Below are 24,479 nucleotides of genomic sequence, written 5' to 3'. Positions count from 1 at the left end.
CATACCAGTCTGAGCTACTACTTCGATATATCACAAAATTATCTCTGTTTAATTTGGCAATAAAGAGAGTACCATATATCATTTTGTCTTTTAATGTTTCTAATTATTTCTTTTGAGAGTAAATTAGCAGTTAAATTAGAGAGGGGGGAAATATGATCTGAATATGAAGTGGAATTAGACATAAAATAAGGTAGATGATGCCAGAAGGGTAAGAAGTTTCTTCATAAAATGAAGCCATCTGGAGAGGAAATAGTTCTGAACAAAACTGACAGTGGTTATTTTAACATCCATATATTTTTGGTCAGCCAACTTACATCTAAACAAGTTAGACTGAATGCACAGAACTGAAATTATGCAATGAATAGGGTGTTCCAAACCTACAGGATTGCCTTTTTTCCAGGTATATTTGTAGATACTTCCATAAAATCTGTTAAAATTTTCAGTACAGAATAATTTTCTCTAAAATATTGTATTTCTAACTCATCAATAATTTTAAAATAGGAAAAATGCCATTTATTGTTAGACATGAGAATCTTGATCCTTCTGAAGAAAGGACTTTCTTGCACAACATATCTACCATCACTGTTCCTATTTGCACAAATGCCTGTTTCAGTACCTATACAACCAAAGTTTTCAGTATCCAGTAACAAATAGGTCAATCTTTTGTAAAACATTTAGCTTAAAAGTACTTGCATAACACTAACATTTACAGAAACACTTGTTGCAAAAACAAATATAACAAATTGCTACAATCACTTCACTCTAAATGCTCTTATTTAATGTCGAACATTCCAAAATGTATAGCAGTACACTGTCTGCTGAGTGACTTACTGTCAAATGAGAAAGTGTTGGTTTCTGCCAGCTTAGAACAACTGTAAATAGTGACTTATTGGCACACTTAATATGAAGACTGTATCTGTACACAACGGAAAAGCAAGAACACCAAATAAACGTATGTCAAAAATTTTAAGTAATTTCAAGTACTTTCATGTACCCTGTATCACAAAACTTTCAGAAAAAATATTTGTGTACGTACAACATTTTTTTATGAGACCTGCAATGGTACATATTTTAGGTCTTATCTATTCATCATAACATACACAAAAAAGTTCTGAAAGTCATTCACCTTCTTCAGCTCACCATAATTCTAATGTGCAGTGTATGTCATACCATGACAAAATTTAGTGTACATTCTTCTAAAGAAATGGCATATTCTCCATAATATTTTCAACACACTTAATCAACTTAAAATAGTAGCACTGAATCATATATTACACAAATAAAGTTATCAGATCCAAAATACAAAAGGATAAAAAAGTTATCACATCAGTGTATCAATATACAAATTATTATATATTAAGCCTTTTGCAGTACATGGCAGTACATTCTGCCACAAAGAGATTTAGCATATTTACAATATATGATGCTATGTACAAAGTAGCAGCATAACTATAAATGAATTTACATGTATAAATTAACCTCCAACAAAGATAAATGAAAAGTTTTTTCAGTTACACAAGATGACAAAGTTCTCTGTCCATGTTTGACAGGAACAAAGGAAACCGACTTGCACGAGCAATTATAAAAACCAGTCTATAAAAACATGTCATCAAGTAGATCTACCAATGAATGTCTTACCATACTTATCTGGAAATATATTCTACAGATACATATGATGTATTTATAAATTTGAATATTTACGAAAAAATAAATAAAATATCAATTTAGTAACAATACTGGGAATGGATATGAATCCACAGACACATGCAGCAACATTTAAAATACCAACTATCAGTTTAAAATGGTTCAGCTTTTCTTTTCAGTTTTATACTCACTGAAGTAATGTATGTGTATAAATAAAAATATATATATACTCTGAACTCTTAAAAGTATCTAAAAGCAAGAATTAAGCAGAATATTCAGGCAAATGATTGTAAAACAAACATCCAAGAGAGCACAGCATTTTTACCACTTCATAACAATAAGCAACTGAACAAAAGAGAAAGGAATGTGTGAAAAGATAAACCACATTTGTTGTAATACTCTTATCTACTTATTCAGTACTAACAACATTTTACATTCTGTATTTCCCTAAACACAGACAGTGGATATTGACCAAAATGCTATTAATATAGTTGGAACATACTTCTGATTATCTCTGAGATAGTCTTCTGTTCACTCAAATTTCAATAAACACACATCTTCATTCATGAAACCTGCAGAGTTCAATATTGCCTGCAATATCAACAATATATCTAGGAAATAAAGCAGTAAATGAAGGATCAACAACTCTATTACAATGGTATGTTAGAATCTGAAGTGCTAGATAGGGCCATCTTGGACAATGATGAAAGACTTCGTTTTGGAGCAGCACCAAGGAATGAACCATTGTTGTCACTAAGGAGCTTCCGAAAACTGAAAGATAAAAAGAAACTAACTATAATAGTCTGTTAAAATATTTGAGGTAAAAATTATTGTTTGATAGGATTAAATGAAGCACCTGCAATTTAAAGGCCATATATTGTAGTGTGTGTGTCCGTAAAAAGGTAGCATACAAACACTCATTTCTCCCTCCATATACCAATCACAGCTGCCTGCCTACAAAGGTATCTAACACATATTTTAAATTACAGCTAGACAAATAAGACAATTTACTCATAATTATGAAACTCTGTTTACCCTCAATTTGTTTTTAAATATAGTTACACGTACATTTTCACGGCATGGCATTGTTGCTCACTAGAAGCAGTGTTTAAATCCCCGTCTCTTCCTTCTAAGATAGAATGGCTGTGCTTTACTGCACTATTCCATGATAGTTGTACTTTGGTGCCCTCAAACTGCAGCTGAACTACTTTTCTCATTTTTATCACAAAGAATTGAAAATTTGACTTGTGACACTAACACAGATACAAAATTAAGTTTTAACCCCATTACTTTAGGTTTTATTTGACTAATTAATATAAAGCGAACATCGAGGAAAAAAGTGAAGACCATCATATGTCTGTAACATTGCTGTGTAGAATTTATGCTGATATTTGTAAGAAAGGGAGGTAGCAAAGGGTACTTTCCCTGACAATATCTTTTGGAGTTGGCTTGTGGCAAATTTACGGTATTTGACACAGAACCCCATGCAACTTGTTAAAGGTACAAAACGAATTCATTTGCTCTGACTTTTCTGAATACCCTTTTAACCACCCATCAGATGTACCGAGTTGATAAAAACATTGCAAAGCACGCAAGATGATTGTCATACAATGTGGACAATACTATCTGCCAGAGATGGAATGAATCAGTTTCAACAGGATTGCAATATTTTATTTTTGATTGGAATATGTGTAGCTTGATTTTTTCTTCAGCTTGAAGCCTTAATGATGAAAACACAATGTGTGCACATGTATGAAAGTTATTACAGTAAAATCTAGTTGAGGATGGACACACCCTAAACAAAAATGAGCCCTTACCAGTAGTGGAGGACACACACACACACACACACACACACACACACACACACACACACACACACACACCAGTACACAGATGTTTTTCTAGCTTTTCGTAGTTTAAGTATGCACGTAAATCTTTATGGTAGTTTTTATCTACAGTAAAAATTGAGCGATAGCTCAAAACTAGTTAAATATGTTTACAGTTACGTGTATGTATAGACCACAAAGCACTCAACTACATAAGAGTGGTGGCCTTTTCTGGTTGTTGTTAACAATATGACAGTTATATTTAAAGAGCATGAAATGCTGTACAATGGCAATCTTTGTGTACAAGTTATAAGGGAGCAGTCAAATGAAAATGAGACAGATTGATAAAGAGCAAGTAAATATTTCGAAAGTAATCGCCATAACTGTTGATACATTTATTCCACTCTGAGATACGATGGCCAATGCTTTCATGTGAAAATGCTTGCGACTGCGTACACAACCATGACGGTACTCAGACGCCCATCTCTTCAGTGGAAGCAAATTGATGGCCTCCAAAAATATGGAAATTACATGAGGAGAGATCAGGGCTGTATGGGGGATGTGGAACGGCCTCCCAGTGAAACAACCTTGGCAACATGTGAGCCCGACCGCATGTTCCTTAGATTGTTTCGAGTATGCTGAAGAAGCTTCATCTGGAAGCCCTTGCACATCCTCCATACAATCCCATTCTCTGTCAATGCACTTTCCATATTTTTGGAGGCCTAAAGAAAGATATCCACAGCTGTTAATTTGCTTTGTATGAAGAGCTTAGCACCCGGGTACAACAGTGGTTCCGTAGGTACTAACCTACACTTTTCCATGAAGGCACTGACCATCTTCTCTCACAGTAGGATAAATGTATTAGCAGTTTTGGGGACTACTATTGAAATAATGAATACTCCCCAGAATGAGATTTTCATTCTGCAGCAGAGCGTGTGCTGATATGAAACTTCCTGGCAAATTAAAACCTTTCTCCAAGCAGTACTAGTTCTGCAAGGTCCGCAGAAGAGCTTCTGTGAAGTTATGAAGGTAGGAGCCACAGGTATAAAACCCTGACAAGGGGTTAAGAGTGGGAGTGGTATAGGTACAGACTAGGATGTTGGTGGGGGATGGAATGCCACCTTAGGAAGGGTTGGAAGACTCTTGGGTAGGATATCCCTCATTTTTGGGCCTCATGATAAGACAACCAAAGCCCTGGCGAAGGACATGCTTCAGTTGCTCCAGTCCACGGAGATACTGGGTGCCAAAGAGGTATTCCTTTGCAGTTGATTACTCAGGGTGGTGGGAGGGTTAGGGGTGTCTGAGGATATGGCAGGTAATTTGTTTGTGGACTATGTTTAGGATTTGGTGGGAGGGAGTGTGTGTATGTGATGGCCTTAAGGGGACCTACAGCATATTGGGCCAGGAATTCTCATAGCTGCAAACTGCAGATAAGCAATCAATGGCCAGTTTTTGGTGTGCAAGGGATGAAGACTGTCAAAATTCTGGTACTGATGCTATTTAGTGGGTTTACTATGGACAGAGAAGTGAATGGAGCCATCAGGGAAGAAGTGGTCTGTGTCCAGGAAAGTGGCATGCTGAGTTGGAGGAGGACCATGTGAAATGGATTGGAGAGATGTTTAGGAGCACCTTGGCCGTCAGTCTAGATAATGAAGATATCATCAATGAAGATAAACCATGCAAGGGATCTGGGTGGCCAGGAACATTTCCTTCAATGGTCCATAAATAGTGTGCCATAGTCGGATGCCCCCTCAAAGGCTCCAATCACACTTTAGTCCGTATTAAACCTAGTAATCACCAACAGTACCTGCATTTTTACAGCTGTCACCGTCTACACATAAAAAAATCATTGTCATATATCCTGGCCACCCATGGACGCAGTATCTGCAGCAACAAGAATTATCCTGCTCACTAAGCTTAAGGTCTCAAAAGGGCCTTCAGAGGCAGGTACTATCTTTTTCTTCTGCCCCCTCCCCCATTCCCAAACATAGTCCATAAATTTATTCCCATACCATATCCACACTCAATCCTACTCCTGTCACAGCACCAAGAAACAGCCACAAACTGGTGTCCATCATCATGCAAGACTGAAAAAATGAACCACAGTCTTCCCCAGCACATTATCTATCGTCATGTCCTGAAATGAGGGACCTCCTCTAGCTAAGATCCTTCCTATCCCTCCTACAATCGTGTTTCATCACTCATCCACCCTACATAACACCCTGGTTCATCCCTATGCCACTTCCACTCTCACTCTCAACCACTTGCCACAGCAGTCATCTCTGTGGAAGAACCAGGTTCAAGACTTGCCCGATTCACACATCCAGCACAGCACGCTCTACTCTAGTCATGCCACAAGCTTATCCTATCCTATCAGAGGCAGGACTGCCTGTGAAAGCATAAGTGTCATAAAGCAGCTCTGCTGCAAACACTGCACAGCATTTCATGTGGGCATATCAACCAACCTGTCTGCCAGATTGAATGGTTACTACCGAAAAGCAGCCAAGAACAAAGTTGACCTTTTGGTCTGTTCATCACTAAAATTCCCTCCTAATCACAATATTTGTGACCAGCATTTTAGAAAATGATTTACAGATATTTTCAGATCTCAATTTCCTTCAGATCCAAATCAGAATTTTTGCATAATGTTTTCCTTCCATCAGGCTTGTTACATGTCCTGAAATGTCCCTTGCTGACTAAACACTAACAAAGCATTTTCAATGGTGCAGTTACAGCACAGAATCCAAGTTTTTTTTTCTTTCTCCCCCCCCCCCCCCCCCCTCCATCTTTTCATCATATGCTGGACATAAACTGTACATGCAACAACATTCAAACTAGGTTTAGAGCAAAAGCACACTAATCAGCTGACAATGTTCTTTAAGGACTGTTCAAATAACTGATCGTAAAACACTACAGCTGATGTTACAACACAGCATAAGTAAAGATACAAGACATGATTTGAAAGTAATGGGAATTTTTCCTTTTCATAAAGAATCTTAATTTAGTCATCAACATCAACTTTTTCTCTGCTAAAGTAATTCCCTCTGATATAATACATTTGTTCCAGTGCTTTTTCAAATTTTAGAATCACGTCTGAAACCTTTTGTGTTACCATGCTCACGTCCTTGAGCGATTCTGTTTTCACATCAATAGTGGCAAAATGATATCCTTTTAGGACTCGCTTCAACCTTGAGAACAGAAAGAAGTTGCAGGGGCATTCACTGTTCAGCAAATACAGTGGCCGAGGCAATGTAAAGGTTTTGTTTTTTTCCAAAACATCAAGAACAATCAATGTGTAAGGGAGAGCTTTATCGTGATGCAAGTTCCACAAGTTGTTTTGCCACAATTTAGGTCTTTTTCTTCAGATTGCTTCACACAAATGGCACATAACTTCTAACTAGTATTTCTTATTGACCATATGACCATAAGGAAAGAATTTTTGATTTACTGTCCCTTTATAGTCAAAGAAAACAATGAGATGAACCTTCACATGTGATGGAACTTGTCTAATTTTTTTCGGTTTTGGTTCTTCAGGCACTTTCTGTTGGGATGATAGGGCCTTTGTTTTGACCATACATGCATTTAACCATGTTTCATCACCTATGGTAGGGTTATTTAGAAGATCTGGATCAGTGTCAACTTCCTTCAACAGTTCCTGAGTGATGCCTACACAATGTCATTTTGGGTCGAAATTCACCAGTTTTAGAACAAATTCTGCTGCTAAATGTTTGATATCCAAAACACCTGAGAAAATTGCTTAGCATGCCAAAGGATATGCCTTACCATTACCAACCTGTCTGCTGGTAATATGGCAATTTCTCCAGAACCTTTTTCTTTACTTCTTCCACATTGTTATCAGTAATTGATGTGCTACAGGATCCAAGGCAGTCGTCGTTTTCAACCTTTTCTTGACCCTTTTTGAAACATTTATACCACCTGTAAACTTTTGTGTCTCTCACAGCAGATTCGCCAAATGTCACAGCCCACACTTCGAATGCAGTGTTGCGCATTATTCCATTTTTTCAAGCAAAATGTCACGCAAGGTCTTTGATCCCTTTTTTCCAAAAGTAAAAATTCACTGAGCACCTGAAATAGCATATAACCTTATCTACTGCCAACAATTAAATTAAATACTGAAACTGGCTGCAAATGCAAACATACATCAGGGACACCTACATCAACGGGAAACTTTTGAAAATTGAATATGCAAAAACCACAAAATTAAAAAAATCTCTTTACTTTTTCATCACATCTTGTACATCACCTCAGAAGCAAAGTCAGCTAGTGTTTCATTACTAATAATCAAGCATGTAAAAGATTAAAGTGAACAATGAAGTGACAACCTAAAATTAATAGTTTTTATGAGTTTTCACAAAATTTTGCTTTTTTCCCTGCTCTGGGTGTGAAAAATGGTGTGAATTGGAAGACACAGATTTATTAATATTTGTTGGTTTCTTTTGTTTTAGGGCACAAAAACAACTAGGGTCATATGCATCCATGTCAAAACTGTATAACACGAAGACAAAGGGAGGAGCTAAAAATGGCTAAATGTTATTCCTAAACAATGAAAGAGAAGACAGCTAAAAACAGGGACGTGGAGAAAGGTCTATAAACGACACCACAGAGAAACGGAGGTCCTAAAATAAAAATTAAATGGCCTTTGCTATACTGCCATGATGAATAAAAATTAAAACACAGTCGACAACCCATGCGTCCTTCGCTAAAATGGCCAATAACAGACAGCAAACACAAACGAGAATGTAAGGAGTTTAAAAAAGTGCGTTCAGTCATGAAATGGCAGACTGTCAAAGGTTGAGTGCAGTGAGTACCGAGTGGTGGGGGAGCACCTCTTAACAAATGGTGACAGCTAAAAGACAGCCCGATATACAACCTAGCTAAAATGATCTCATGGCAAGAGGGCCAAGGGGAGGTTGTCCAAGCCGCCAGGAGAGGCTTCATAACCTGGAGCTTGTTGCTGTGAAGGGTGGTCCAGTGGTGATGCCAAAGGGACACCACCCTCTTATAGACAGCAATGCAGAAATCACTGGAGGGAATGTAAGAACCAGCGGGCTGAAGTACGAGGACTCCAGCCCTAGCAGCAGTCTCGTTTCCTGTCAGATCGACTTGACCAGGAACCCACATGAACACCACAATGGCTCCATCAAGAGTGAACAGGTGACAGCTTTCCCAGACCTGTTGAACTAAGGGATGGACAGTGTACAACACACAGAAGCATGCAAGGGCACAGAGAGTCAGAGCAGATGACACAATAAAGAAGCCTGTGTCATTGCATGTACTTTCCGGAAGCCGACACCAAAAAAAACATCAGTGCCAATGACGAAACCACTCAGAACACCACCATCAGTCCAAAAGCCATCAGTGTACACAAAGTACTATCACAAAGTTCCATGCGAAGGTCGTGAAACTGAAGGCGATAGAGCAAGGCTGGAATAGTGTCCATAGGAAGCAAATGAAACACAAAGTGAACATGGGCCACTTCATGAAGCCAAAGTGGTGAAGGGTTCACACATATCAGGAAAGTGACAAGTAGCATGAAGTTAAGCTGACACATAGGAAGAGCGGAAAGTGAACTCCGGGAGGTAACAGAAGAGGGATGCACCCCACACTGGCAATCAAAAGGAGTCATTGGAGGAGGAGACATAGAAAGGGTGGTCACACATGGCAGACGAACGGCATGCGTATCTCCCGAGGAGAAAGTCGCGGCAGTAGGACAGCGGTAGTTCGGCAGCTTCTGCACACAGACACTCAACTGAGCTAGTGTAAAAGGCACCAGTGGCCAAACAGATGCCACGATGATGGATAATATGGTAAACCTTGCTCAAATTGGCATGTGTATAATTCAGAAATCTGCCCAAACCATCGAAGTATTTCAGTCCCGACACATTCAGTGCACTTTTGTATGCTGATTTGTTGTATAAAGCAGAATGTGCCTAACGCGGAAACAGAAAGCACATCTTACAGTACTACTGTATTACAGTTAATTAGCTATTCAAAACTCTACAAGGACGTTAATTTTAAAACCTCTGTTAAGCAGCGCAAAACCAAGTAAAGAGGTCCAGCACAGCACCCCTGGTGTAGACCTAAAACTACATTGCTCTGTGCAAAAACGAGTTCAAGGTACACTCAGTGTCAGTACAGTACATCAAAGGAAACGGTACATTCACAGCAGCGGTCTGTCTGTCGCCTTCCTCGTTTTCCTCAATACTAACGCTCGGCGGCACATACAGGAACACTGTTGTGCATCTATTAACACTCTGCTTCAATGTGCGTAGCGAAAGAGGTCGGTATTGTTCCGTTAAACATTAGTTTTACCTGGCGAGGTCATTATTTCTGCCAGTTTCAGTTGACTAGCAGTAGTTTAAGACAGATAGTAACATGATGTTGAACAAATGGTACGTGTTGTTAACACTTAAGAAAAAGATTAATGTAATCGAGGCGAGAGAGAGAGAGATAAATTCTCCGTGCATGAAATTATGTTGTGTTTCAAATGTGGTAAAACATAAATTGGAGACTTTAAGAAACAAGGATAAGATTCGGGACAAATGGATGAAAGGGAAGAGGCAGATAAAAAAAAAAAAAGGCAAAGAAGACTGGAAATGAAGAAATTAACAAAATGATGTGGGAATGGTTCATAAGTGCACAGGCAAAAAACTTACCTTCATCTGGTTGCCCCAGAGCGTGGCTCTTGAAAGTCACTGAAGAGCTTGGAATTAAGGCATCCACAGGATGGCTGGACTGTTTCCAAGCTAGGCACAACATCATGTGGAATGAAGTGTGTGGGGAAGAACATGCAGTAAAGTGTGGCAACAGAATGGAAGATAATAGTGTCCAACTTAATTGTGAATTATTACTCAAAAGATGTGTTCAGTTCTGATGCAACAGGAATGTTTTATTGGGGGCTGCCTTCAAAACTGCTAGCAATTTGAGGTGAAAAGTGCACTGGTAGAAAAATGTCCAAGGAAAGACTCACTGTACTGCTGTGTGGAAACATTGTTAAGTGAGCTGGAAAAGCCACTGGTGATTGGAAAAATGGCAAAACTGCACTGGTTCAAAAATATAGAAGTCATTAAGCTTCCAGTTACATGGTGAAGCAATAAAAAGGTGTGGATGGTAAGTGGTCTTATGGAAGAATGGCTGGGCTCTTTCAATGCGAAAATGAAGAAAGGAAATTGCCAAGTTCTCCTTTTCCTAGACAATGCAACCTGCCACCCAAAAGTAATATTATCAAACGTGAAATTGGCTTGGTTTCCTCCAGGTTCAAGCAGCCACAACCACCCATGGACCAGGGGGTTATTTACACATTCAAGTGTCATAGGTGATTACTGATACAATCTATTATTCTTAGTGCTGAAGAAGCTGAAAGTGCGTTTGCCCTTGCATGGTCAATTTCTGTCCTAGATGCAGTCAATTAGATTGTCTTGGCAGTAAAGGAAATAAAACCCGAAACTTTCACCAAGTGCTCAAACAGAGCAGGGTGTGGGGCTCAAGAACAAGATGCTTCTGTGGCCATCAAATTTCAGGAAAATGCAGCAGCTATAGCCGAATTAATGAAAATGTGAAACATTTTGGGTAGTGCAGATGATTACATTCAAATTGATGACTTTCTGTCAACTCACTCCACTTTCACTTCGGCAAGAGATTTAATATAAATCTGCAACACAGAGGATGATGATGACGATGATGAAACAAAGGAAGAAGAAGAGCAAAATGATGTCCCTAGATAAATTAATACACCTGAAGAAGCCACTGCATGCATAAATGATTTTACGCAATTTGCAGCACACACGCAGTCTCCCAGATTGTTGGAACTATTGTATAGTGCAAAAAATTGTATAGAAAAAAATGATTTTGAACAGGAAATTAAAACAAGGTTTCCTCCTTGATATGTGGCGGGGGGGGAAGAGAAACGTGGGAATAATATGTATGTACATGCAATAATAATAATAATAATAATAATAAAATTGTTCAATATAAGGTAAATGAACGTCTACTGTGCTGGAGTGAAGGCACCTAAATACAGTACTAGATACACTCAATTAAAAGTTTTTACTGTACTTTTGTGCATGATACCTGACTGAGTTTTCTGTAATCTGGAAACTTGTCCAATTCATAAAATTATTTTAGTCCCAGGCGATTCTGTTCTGAGCAAGTTTTACTGTATTAAGACTGCGTAAGAGGGACAGATGAGCAGATGCATAAACGAAACGCCCATAGTCTCATTTCAAACAGACAAGGGATCAGTAAAAATTGAGGTGGGCGGTACGATCTGCTCCCCAGGAAGTACCACTGAGAACATATAGGACATTGAGGGACTGCATACAGTGGGCTGCCATGTAAGACACCTGGGAGGACAGGGAAGGTTCCTATTGAACATGAGCTGCACGAATTTCATAGTCTCAGTGAACAGAAGAGTAACAGGCCCAAGATGTAAAGACAGAGGAGGAAAACAAATGCACAACCAGAAATTCATACAAATGGTTTTGTCAGTGGAGAAACTAAAGCCATCGTGGATGCTCCATGAGGGAAGACGATTGAGACATCGCTGAAGACAACACTAAATGAGGCAAGTCCAAGGAGAACTGCAATAGATGGCAAAATTGTCAACGAAAAGTGAGCAAGAGATGCCCGGCAGGAGACAGTCCATGATAGGGTTAGTAGCGATAGCAAAGAGGACGATGCTTTGGACGGAACCCTGAGGTACAACATTTTCCTGGATAAAGGTGTCAGACAAGGCATAACCCAAATGCACTTTGAAAACTTGGTCTTTTAAAAATTCTTGAAGGAAACTGGACAGGCAGCCATGGAAGCCCCCACATGTAGAAACTACGGGGGATACCAGTCCTCCAGCAGGTGTCACAGGCTTTCTCCAAATCGAGAAACACTGCCACAGGCTGGGATTTCTGCAGAAAATCAGTCATGACATGAGTGGTCAAAGTGCTGAGAAGGTCAACTGCAGAATGGCGCACTTAAAATCCACATCGTGCAGTGATTACAAAACTGCAAGACTTGAGCCACCATACCAGCCAGGACACTGCAGAACAGTGCACACTAAGTCCACACTGTGTAGTGGTTAGTTAAGTTGTGAGACTCTAGTCACCAGCTGGGCTTGCATTATACATTCAATAATCTTGCAAACACTGTTGGTGAGAGGAATGGGATGGTAGCTAGGTGGAAGATGTTTGTCCTTACTGGGCTTAGGTACAGGTATGACAGCGGCTTCACGCCAGCATATGGAAAACGTGCCCTTCACCCAGATGCGATTATACATATGAAGCAGACAGTGCTTGCCCACAAGAGAAAGGTGGTGCTACATTTGAATGTGAACATCGTCTGACCCAGGGACTGAGGATCAGGATGAAGTGAGATCATAAGCTAGCTCCCTCATAGTAAAAGTGGTATTGTAGCACTCATGATTCTGAGAAGAGAACTGTAAAATGGCGGCCCAAGGTGTTGGATATAGAAATAGGGTCCACGATGACAACATCTGCTGCTGTCAGACCGGACACTGGGGGATGGATCTTCGTCTCAGAGTTGTCAGAGGTTTGCCCACACGACGGCCGAGGGAGCGGAACAGTTAAAAGAACTAGTTAACGAAATCCAGCTAGCTTTTTTGTTAATCCAAAGAATGTGATGACACTGTGCATGCAACTGTTTATAATGAATGCAATTTGCTATCATAGGATGACGATTAAAAATGTGAAGAGCATGTCTTCATACACAAGTTGCATCATGGCATGCCTCAGTTCACTAATGGACAGGAATAAAGTGTCGTAAAGAGAAAGTGCTAGGAATGGAATGTTCTGTGGCAGTAAGGGTAACATTTGCAAGATATTCTACTGGGTCATCACAACTGAGGAAATGTTGTTCCTCGAAGGTTGCCAGGCAGTGAAAGATGTCCCCGGAGGCTGATCAGAAAGCCTCTCTGGTACGTCTGACTAACAGATTTCAGGCATTGTCTCTGGCTGAGCCAGATGCAGCTGCCTGCCCTGTTTCAGAGGATCATTCTCACCCTTCAAGGTCCGGGCAATAGCAGAGGGTGGGCTTTTTTGGTAGTTGGGAGCTCCAACGTTAGGCGTGTAATGGGGCCCCTTAGGGATATGGCAGCTGAGGAGGGGAAGAAATCCAGTGTGCACTCCGTGTGCATTCTGGGAAGAGTCATTTCTGATGTGGAAAGGGTCCTTCCGAATGCCATGAAGAGCACAGGGTGCAGCCAGCTGCAGGTGGTGGCACATGTCGGCACTAATGACGTGTGTCGCTTTGGATCTGAGGAAATTCTCTCTAGATTCCAGCGTCCTGGGTCTCTGCTGTTCCTGATCCATATAAATGACCTGGGTGACAATCTGAGCAGTTCTCTTAGGTTGTTCGCAGATGATGCTGTAATTTACCGTCTAGTAAGGTAATCCAAAGACCAGTATCAGTTGCAAAGCGATTTAGAAAAGATTGTTGTATGGTGTGGCATGTGGATGTTGATGCTAAATAACGAAAAGTGTGAGGTGATCCACACGAGTTCCAAAAGAAATCCGTTGGAAGTCGATTACTCGATAAACAGTACAATTCTCAAGGCTGTCAATTCAACTATGTACCTGGGTGTTAAAATTACGAACAACTTCAGTTGGAAAGACCATATAGATAATATTGTGGGGAAGGCGAGCCAAAGGTTGCGTTTCATTGGCAGGACACTTAGAAGATGCAACAAGTCCACTAAAGAGACAGCTTACACTACACTCTTTAGTCCTCTGTTAGAATATTGCTGCGCGGTGTGGGATCCTTACCAGGTGGGATTGACGGAGGACATTGAAAGGGTACAAAAAAGGGCAGCTCGTTTTGTATTATCACCTAATAGGGGAGAGAGAGTGGCAGATATGATACGCGAATTGGGATGGAAGTCATTAAAGCAAAGACGTTTTTCGTCGCAGCGAGATCTATTTACGAAATTTCAGTCCCCAACTTTCTCTTCTGAATGCGAAAATATTTTGTCGAGCCCAACCTACATAGGTAGGAATGATCATCAAAATAAAATAAGAGAAATCAGAGCTCGAACAGAAAGGTTTAGGTGTTCGTTTTTCCCGCGCACAGTTAGGGAGTAGAATGGTAGAGAGATAGTACGATTGTGGTTTGATGAACCCTCTGCCAAGCACTTAAATGTGAATTGCAGAGTAGTCATCTAGATGTAGAAGGAGTAAATCTCCTCCAGTCAGCCTTAGTAAGCTGCCATTGGGGAATGCACATAGGAGGGGTGGGAAATGGAATGTCAGCCTCAGGAAGAAAGTCAAAATGGATCGGGAAAACATGCGAGAGCTCAAAGCAGTTGTGAGGATGCAATTTTGTTTCCTGGAGGCAGGAAACAAGCGGATGCTGGGATTGTAAGAGCAGCAATGAATCCTCTTTGTCTGATCTAAGGCCATGAATGTTCCACTGAAGGAGAGCTGTAACGAGGAAAGGGGAGGAGGGAAAACCTGAAGGGGTGTCATCTCGGTGGCTGCTGAGTGCCAGCCTTCAAAGATTCACTGCTACCGGGTGCAGAGGCTGGAGGATCCTGCTCCACGAGATCTACACAGACATCGGCACTCTGCCAATTAGCGAAGTCCAGGGTAGAGGTGCACTCCGGCGACACAGAGTTCGGCCAGGCCAGGGTATCACGTAACAACACTATCAAAGAGAATCTCCGAGTCGGCTAAGGACAAGACCTTTACCTTTGACTTCTTTGAGCCTTTCCGATTGGCAGAGAAAGGCAAGATGTTTGTTGGCTGGAATGAAGTACGAAGTATTTGCAGGAGTATTCGTTCTGTCCTTTCCAGCCTGCCAGTTGTCTAGGAGGAAACTTTGACCCGGGAGGTGAATGTTCAGTGGCTTGTTGCACAGCTGGACAAGGAGACAGCGATGCTACCATGGCATTGGGTGGATCTGGGGCCACCTGTCTGCATGGCCATGTCCTTCAAGGAGCAAGAGGTAACAACAACAGTACTGTAAGTGCCAGACAGTAGAATGCAGGGTTTGTGACTAGCCAATAACTTGCGAGCGACTGGGTAAGGCACTTTTTCCTTTATCTGGATTTCCTAGATAGCCCTCTCACTGAGATACATGGGACGATCTTGAGACGTGCGGCACGGCCACCACTGCAATTGATACAACAAGGACAAGGAGGCGGACAATTGCCCTTGTGCGAAATCCCTATCAAAGGTTACACATTTGACCAGGTGTCCTCAAAACATTTGAATGTGGCTGAAACAATGAAACTGGTGGCAGTGCATCGGGTTTGGAATTTATGGTCAGACTGTGGTAACTTCAAAGCCTGATTTGATCTTTGATGGAAGCAACACTATCAAAAGTGAGGAAAAGAATATGTATGGGCACTAGGGATGCACCTGTCTTTTTCATCACCCGATTGACAGTAATGACACCCTGACGAGAGGTACGTATGGATTTCTATCTCAGTCAGACCATCGAGCAGCCTAATGTAAATAACACCACGGAAAGAATTCAGAGTTTTACAAGCACAACATGAAATGGATAGCAGTGGATAAGCAATGTGGCAAGCAATTGTTGTGCTTGAGAATCAGAAATAGTGTCCAAAAGTGAAATGCTATTGTGTGAACAAGAGCAGGTCTTCACAAGGCCAGCAACCGCATCGACACCTTTCTGAATCAGAAATGGATTTACCATTGCAAAAGACTGACCGTCTTCAGTACATGAAAGCGTGAGGAACTGTGGTGCAGGAGGGAGGGGGAGCTTCATTCTGTTAATGTTTGGTAGCCATATGGACTGCAAAGATGATCGACTCATTGCAAGAAAAATCGCCCATGATTGCCAGCATTTCAGATGGCATGCTCCTTCCAACTGCCGCCCTGATCCCCCCTCCTCAGAGGGTGACTCACCCACCTTAGCTGTTTGTTTACACCTCAGGACACACTTCCCGAACACCTAACAGGGGTACTGTTGGGAGGGTAGCAGCTCAGCAAGCACCTGTTCATGGGCCTGGCAAGTACCAGTGGGTACGTGTGAACCCTACCTGTTGTTCCGAGACTGAGAATTACACTTTACCTAGTCACCTGTTACACATCAGAAACATAGACAGTCCTTCAGAAGTGCACAGAGAGGAAAAATAAAAAGAGGAGCCTCAAACGTAGAAGTGGAGGAAGGAGAGAAGGTGAACAAAGAGAGGAAAAAAAGAAACAAAAAGCAGTGGTGAGACTGTTCTATGCCAGCAACAAAAAATGTGGAACATTCCCAAGAACACCCCAGACATGTTCACCAAGGGAGAGGGAAAAAGAATAGCATGAGGATAGATATGTAGCATAGAAGGTAAAAGAAGCTGCAAAGGCTGGGGGCCCGTGGTAGCCAAGGGCGAACCCACCAAAGAATGGCAAGCCCGCTGGGGGTTTAATATTGGAAACAGACAGTTATTTAAGATCTGGTAATACTTTCTTCTGCTGTATAATCTTACAATGACAATACCTTTTGCATGTAAGCAATTGATGCCCTAATTGTTATGTCGGCTGAAGAGGTTTCTCTGCTCCTGTATCACTTTTCTTGGCCCCTTTTCACAAACTATCCTACCAAAAATGTACTTTGAAATATCTTTAATGCAGTGGCCCAATTAAACTGTGTAGTTTTGTAGAGTGGAAGTTTAAATATGAAAATTGCCACATATGACAGTTCAGTTATGAGAGCACTTAAATAACCATGTCGCTTGCTTGCTTAGAATGTATTGACCTCAGAGCTTGGCTGTGCTACACACAGATCTGGCACTCACAGCAAAACTTCATTTCAAGAAAGTGTACGAATAATATAAAGCAAATATTTATATGAACATTCTAAATGTTTTGTTATGTCCCCAGAAGCACATCTCCACAATGTCAGGTATCCTGCATTGTGATTAGCTGATAGAGAAGAATGCAGCAGACATAATGTTTAGCTGCAAGTTTTTGAAACTCATGTGCTTTTTATTAGCATACTACAAAAGTAAACATTCAAACTGAGGCACCAAACTGACGTTCTCTCCACATCCCATCATTTTTGGTATGATTTATAGAGCAACATTTATGTTGGCTTGTAAAACTGTTACCTATGTTCATAGTTAGAACAGCTGGAAAATGGGAAAAGGAGTTTTTAGTGATGAAACTAGCCTACTCTGGAAGAACATGAAGAGAGAAATACCTCCAGGCATTGGTGAAGGAAACTTCGAGAAACACTGGACTACACATTTAATTTAAGACTGACAACTCTTATGCTCACAGCCAAGGACATAATCAGGAAGAGAATCTTCACAAACTGAACCCACGTAATGTCTTGCCAGAGAGGAACAGACGTATCAGTTTGTGCTGTATCATATTGTACCATACTGTACTGTGAGGTGTGCTCAGGAAGCTCAGTTGGTAGAGCACTTTTCTGCAAAAGGCGAAGGTCTTTCTCAAGTCTTGGTCCAGCACACCATGTTAATCTGCCAGAGGTTTCAAATCAGTTTGGTATCACTTCAAAGAAACCCATAGCATGTCGTGGATATTTACCAGTAGCAAGAGCCATTTGTCATAACAGTACAAAACTATTTCATCACTCAAGTGAAAATAATGTAAGTTGGGAACACACCCCATCCCACTCCTAGTACAGATCATGTATATACTCATGGCCATAGAGCTATGAAAGTCTTTTCACAGCTCTAGGTTCTTGTTGCTTCAACCCTTTAAGATTATGATTGTGATGATGATTTATTAAGGCAGCCACAGCAGAAGGTTGTTACGTATACACAGAATATAAGTTCTTTGTAGTATAGTTATTCTGAAAGGATGTAAGTCCCTTCATAATTTGGTGAAAAAGCAACTTCTGATGTCAGAAGTTCTTATGGACATTCTAAAATGTCTGTCTTTTTTTTTTTTTTAAATACTGTAAGCAATTAACCCACATGTTAACATATGGATCATGAGTGACTGTGTCCTCATCAAAGTGAAGTGTTTATGAACTGATTGCATAATATCCCCACAAGAGAACTTTGAAGTTATGGGAATATTTTCTTCTGAAAAACTTTCAACAGTATTTGACTGCAAAGTTATTTGATTTTTGACTGATTATATTTAATTTGTCCAATGGTTTTTCCTATTAAGGAAATAAGTAAGATACTGCTTGTCAATAAATTAAATGTAATTTTGAACACATAATTTTGAAAAATAATGAAATTAAGCATAAGTACCAAGACATTTGAAAATTAAGTTGTTGGAAATTAATACCAAAATTCGCAATATGTAACACTGAATTTGGCCATTAAAAATGATTTTTTCCTCCTGCACCTAGTAATAACCATACCTTGCCCCTCTCTCTCACCAGTTACACCTGTGCCACAGAGAGCCTAGCTGTTGGAAAACTACACTACTTGCTTACATGAGCAACTAAAAAGCATCTCCAGAAAAGGCAACAGTTTCTTGGACATTAGAAGAAAGCAGTCTTCCAAAGAAGAAAAAAAAAAAAAAAAAAAAATACTACTGAGTAATAGTCAAAATCTGTGCTGACCTTTAATCACTATTAGCCTTTGCAGGACTAAACATATTGTTCGAAATTGATGTGGATATCATAAAGAATCTGTAACCAGAAAAAAATATGGGTCATTCCTATCAAATAAAGTAATCCACCAAAACTAGTCATATTTAATTAAATGCACTTTATACTCCATTTTCTAAATTTAGATGCAGTATTGCTCAAAAAATGTAACTTCTAGTGACGAATGTGTCTACGATATTAAGTAGCTATACTGCAATAGAAATTTATACTGGACTGGACACACACACACACACACACACACACACACACACACACACACACACACACACACACACACCCTCCCCCCTTTCTCTCTCTCTCTCTCTCTCTCTCTCTCTCTCTCTCTCTCTCTCTCTCTCATTATACTCCGCTGTGGGAGAGTTCTACAAATGTTTACAGGTAAATCTACAATAGAAGGCCAATATATATATATATATATTTTTTCAGACATCTATTCTAGACAATCACAGAGATACAAGAGTCTAAATAAATTTGCAGTATACATACATACATACATATTAAAAACAAAGATTCCAAGACTTACCAAGCGGGAAAGCGCCGGCAGACAGGCACAATGAACAAAACACAAAAACACACACACACACACACACACACACACACACACACACACACAGAATTACTAGCTTTCGCAACAGATGGCGCTTTCCCGCTTGGTAAGTCTTGGAATCTTTGTTTTTAATATATTTTTCCCATGTGGAAGTTTCTTTCTATTTTATTTTGTTTACACACACACACACACACACGAAACTGAATTAAAATATGTTACTAAGTAGGAATGCGCATAATTGAAATACATAATAACCAGAAAAGCCAAACTTTAGGCATTAATTAAGAAGCACCAACCTTCTGTTTATTTGAATAATAAAATTCTGGCAGAAAATATTTCTCCCTCCTACTGCCACTGTAACATCTAGGCCTAAATCCTATACAAATGGTTGGGAAACTTGCAAAGAGTAAGATCTGTAGTTTTAATATGTCAAAAATATCACACTCTAACCCACCAAATTTCCTCATCCTTCAAATATCTGTCAGCATAGATCCGAACAAAGAGTCAGCATTATCACACATGGAAGCAGTAGGTGAGAAATCGAGACACACTTATGTGGAGAACAGTTACATTGGCCTCGAATGCAGTTTTAATAGCAACAAAGCACCATGGACAGAAAAGGGGAGGAATACTTTTAAGTTCCTGTTTCTGTTCTTGTTCTAAATGGGCACGTCATTCAATCATGCACAAAGATGCGTAGCAGTGGCATGGCCCCACTTTTACTACTCAAGTTTATAATACTACTAACTCCTGCCCCTTCTTATTGGTTGTAAGTACAACAGTACTACCACCCCAACCAGGTAACTAGTTTGCTTTGTCAGGTAATATTTATAAAAGGCAATACATATTATCTACTACTGAACAAATGCAATCAAATTATTTTGCACTATCTATTATATTTTCAATTAATAATCTGTACAATATAATCAATTTAATCTCTCAACGAGGTGCCAAAAATGGAAAACCGCTGCATGCCTGATTTCGGGGTACATGCGCAGAAAACAGTGGCGTTTTGTAGCACATGTATTTCGGGACAGTTTTCTCAACTTATCAACAATACCGTGGAATTGCAGATCTGTGTCATGGGCGTTCCCTATGTGCCTATGCTATTAGCGCCAGTTTTGTATAGTGCCATGTTGTGTGGCACCACATACTGCAATTATCCTTAATTTATGAGCACGAGTGTAGATAAGGACTGTGTCGAGTATAATCTCTATGGGGTGGGGCCTAGCACATACAGTGCATAGCAGAAATAGCTGTCACTTGAAGGCAGCTATTACCCAGCTTTGATTCCGTACTGAACTGGTGCAGCTATGCTGGGGAGAGCCAGTGGTGATAAGTGGCCCATAGAACTGGGGACATGGCAGGCTAAGAGTAGTCTGCTTTGTTATACAAAACCATCTGTTATGTGCCTATGATAACCCAATCTGGATGTGGAATTTTGCTTGGCTGCTGACTGGAGTGTTTAAATTAGTTTACGATGACTTTCGCTTCAATTATTTGTAGTAAGATGAACCAAAAATGGAATGGCGCTTCGCTTGCCTTTGACAACTGTATGTGAACTGCACTGAGGACTAAATGTTGTGAATCTGCTCTCTGTTGTCCATCTTGTAATGAACTATTTAGTGGTATATCCTGTGGTGTACTAAATTGGTGACAGTCAAAGAAAGAAGTATGCGGGTTTGCATCAAGGCAGGATGGATTCCTGATGCTATGAAAACAACATTGGCAGTGATGACAAGCATTCCAGCAACAGCAGCAGCAGTAGCAATAACAGAAACTTAAGGAACTGAAGCTCCAACTTCACAGGGAGTTCAATATCTATTACACACTCGCCTATTCCATCTTTCACCAGTTTTGGTGAGGCAAACGACATTAGGGAAGTTTACCTACTCCACTGTTTAGAGCTATTGTGCCAGACAAGCAATTAAGAAAAACTGATTAGTCAATGTGCTGTACTGTTGTCTTCTAGCAGTGAGTTTTGCAAAGTGGTGTCAAAACTAAAAGTCGCTCACAAATCTTAGCAGCTTGTCATTTTCTCATATACCGAATTTGCTGTCTGATAATTAAGGGCACCTGACTCATGTAGTAGCTGCTCACCTTCAATTCAGTGGCTTAAGAAATATGGTCATTTTCATTCATCCTGGTCAGTGGACTTTTCTGACAGTGCAACTTCATATGTCAAGTCTGTAACGGATAATATGCTGTATTTCAAATATGAGACATAATGGTATAACGGTCATCAGAACATGAAGTAGGTTCTGATTTGCATAAAGCTTTAGTGACGAGTCTTATGGATGTTCTAAAACTTGCTCAGTCATTTCAGATAATGTTGGTTGTACAAAGAGTGTTTGAAGACTTCAAAGCAGACAGTATACAGAAATGTTGTTTTTCATCACTTAACAAATGAAGACTACTGAGCACAAAGCACACTGTTAATACTGTTCAGCAGACACTTCTTCAATTAACCATTGTTCCTCTTGGCTTGTTATTAATTACAATGGGCATTAATGCTAACTAAGTGGAGTTGCCTCAAACAATGGAAAATCCAGGATGGAATGTAACAATATTGTGAAAAGGAAAGTTACCACTCGACACACACACACACACACACACACACACACACACACACACGAGACTGCTGTCTCAGACAACTGAGGCACACTGTGAGCAGCAACACCAGTGCATGATGGGAGTGGCGACTGTGTGGGCGTAAGGAGGAGGCTGGGGCAGGGAGGGGGAAGGACAGTAGGTTGAGGTGGCAGACAGTGACATGCTGTTCGGGAGCGTGCAGGGACGAGGTGGAAAGTGGGTAAGGGAGTTATGTGCAGTCGGGAGGTTACAGAGATGGCAGCAAAGAAATGGGGAGGGGGGGGGGGGGGCAGAAAAGGAGAAAAGTAAAAAGACTGAGTGTGATAGAAGAATGAGGGCTGTGTAGTGCTGGAATGGGAACAGAGAAGTGGCTACATGGTAGAGGACAATGACTAACAAAGGCTGAGGCCAGGAGAGTTATGGGAACATAGGATATATTGCAGGAAAGTTGCCCCATAAGTAATTCAGAAAAGCAGCTGTTGGTGGGAAGCATCCATATGGCACAGGCTGTGAAGTGGTCATTGAAATAAAGGATGTCACGTTTGGAAGCCAATAGTGTGGTCCACTTGTTTCTTGGTCGTAGTTTGTCGGTGGCCATTCACGTGGACAGACAGCTCGTTGGTAGTCATGCCCACAGTGGTTGCAGCTTAGCTTGCAGGTCACATGACCTGTTTCACTGGTAGCCCTGCCTCTGATGGGGTAGGTGACGTTTGTGACCTGACTGGAGTAGGTGGTCGTGGGAGGATGTATAGGACATATCTTTCATTTAGGTCTATCACAGGGGTATGAGCCATGAGGTAAGTGGTTGGGAGCAGGGATTGTGTAGGGATGGATGGGTATATTGCATAGGTTCGGTGGGGCGAAATACCACTGTGGGACGGGTGGGAAGGATAGTGGACAGGACTTTTCTCATTTCACAGCACAATGGGAGGTAGTCAAAACCTGGGCAGAAAATGTAATTCAGTTTCACCACTCCTGGGTGGTACAGAGTTACGAGGGTAGTGCTCATCTGTGACTGGACAGATGGACTTTGTGAGGTGGTGGAAGACTGGAAACCACCTCTTAATTATAGGCTGCATCTTGACCTGAAATTTTATGATTATAAATCCTGAGAATTGTTACTCTAAAAGATTCTCTGATAAGGAGATAAAACAAACAAGTAAATTAAGTTCAGTAAATCATGTATTATCAATCATGGGGTACTTTCCTCTGAACAGAATGAGATACCACCAAATTCTTTGGGTTTAAAGACCTTAACTAATACTACCCTTGTAAGTACAATTAACATTTAAAACAATAGGGTATCTAACCCTATTTTACAGGTTCATAAAAAGGGCCATAAATGTATTTTAGCATTTCACCTTACAAATTTATATTTTAACCCAAATAATATAAATAACTATTTTAACCAATAATATTCACTTGTATCAACTGTATAACCGCAGCTGCTGGCATGAATTATGCCATTAGTAAATCAATTGCTAAGACCAACATCACTAGACAATTAAAACAAATTATGGCGAAAAGAACATTTAGTTTAACAAAAGTTTTATATAATACAAAGAAAAAGTAAATGAACAAGCAAGAATAAAACTTTTACGAAAAAATAATAATAAAGTGTAAAAAATTAAATATTGCAAGAGAAAGGAAGAAATACAAATATATCAAGAAAATAGAAGCAAAACAACGTTTCTTTGTGTACAAGGTTGGGAGGATAATTACAGTTTGTAAAGGCTTCGGTGACACCCTCGATATATTTCGAGAAGGACTGTTGTCACTGCAGATGTGACGACCAGGAGTAACTAGGCTGTATGGAAGGGACTTCTTGGTATGGAACGGGTGGCAGCTGTCGAAGTGGAGGAATTGCTGGTGCTTAGCAGGTTTGATATGGACAGAGGAACTGATGTAGCAATCTTTGAGGTGGAGGTCAACTCCTAAGAAGGTGGCTTGTTGGGTTGAGTAGGACCAGGCAAAGCAAATGGCAGATAAGTTGTTGAGTTTCCGGATGAATGTGGATAGAATGTCCCCATCCTCGATCCAAATTGCAAAGATGTCATCAATGAATCTTTAACAGCTGAGAGGTTTAAGATTCCGGGTGTTTAGAAAGGATTCCTCTATATGGCCCATGAAAGGACTGGAATTGGATGGTGCCATGCGGGTGCCCATAGCCATACCCCAGATCTGTCTGTAGGTAATGCCTTCAAAGGAGCAGTAATTGTGAATGAGGATGTAGTTGGTACTGGTGACTAGGAAGGAGGTTGTTGGTTTGGAATCCATTGGGCGTTGGAAAAGGTAGTGTT

At 40.4% G+C, this 24,479-nt stretch overlaps 1 protein-coding gene across 9 annotated transcripts in view; it reads right to left on the bottom strand.

Annotated features, from left to right (window-relative positions):
- Positions 1-275: 275 nt before the first annotated feature.
- LOC126285432 (RILP-like protein homolog) overlaps positions 276-24,479 on the bottom strand; it is a 138,488-nt gene continuing 114,284 nt past the window's right edge. For all 9 annotated transcript variants that reach the window (XM_049984819.1, XM_049984816.1, XM_049984813.1 and 6 more), the window contains one exon: positions 276-2,415. In XM_049984819.1, coding sequence (XP_049840776.1) covers positions 2,295-2,415 — 121 coding nt within the window. In that variant the 3' untranslated portion in view covers positions 276-2,294. The remainder of the gene's footprint in view (positions 2,416-24,479) is intronic.

Source organism: Schistocerca gregaria, chromosome 8 (genome assembly GCF_023897955.1).
Source record: "Schistocerca gregaria isolate iqSchGreg1 chromosome 8, iqSchGreg1.2, whole genome shotgun sequence".
Classification (NCBI taxonomy): Eukaryota; Metazoa; Arthropoda; class Insecta; order Orthoptera; family Acrididae; genus Schistocerca; species Schistocerca gregaria.
The sequence above is the reverse complement of the archived record's forward strand: the minus strand, read 5'-3'. Positions and strand labels throughout refer to the sequence as shown.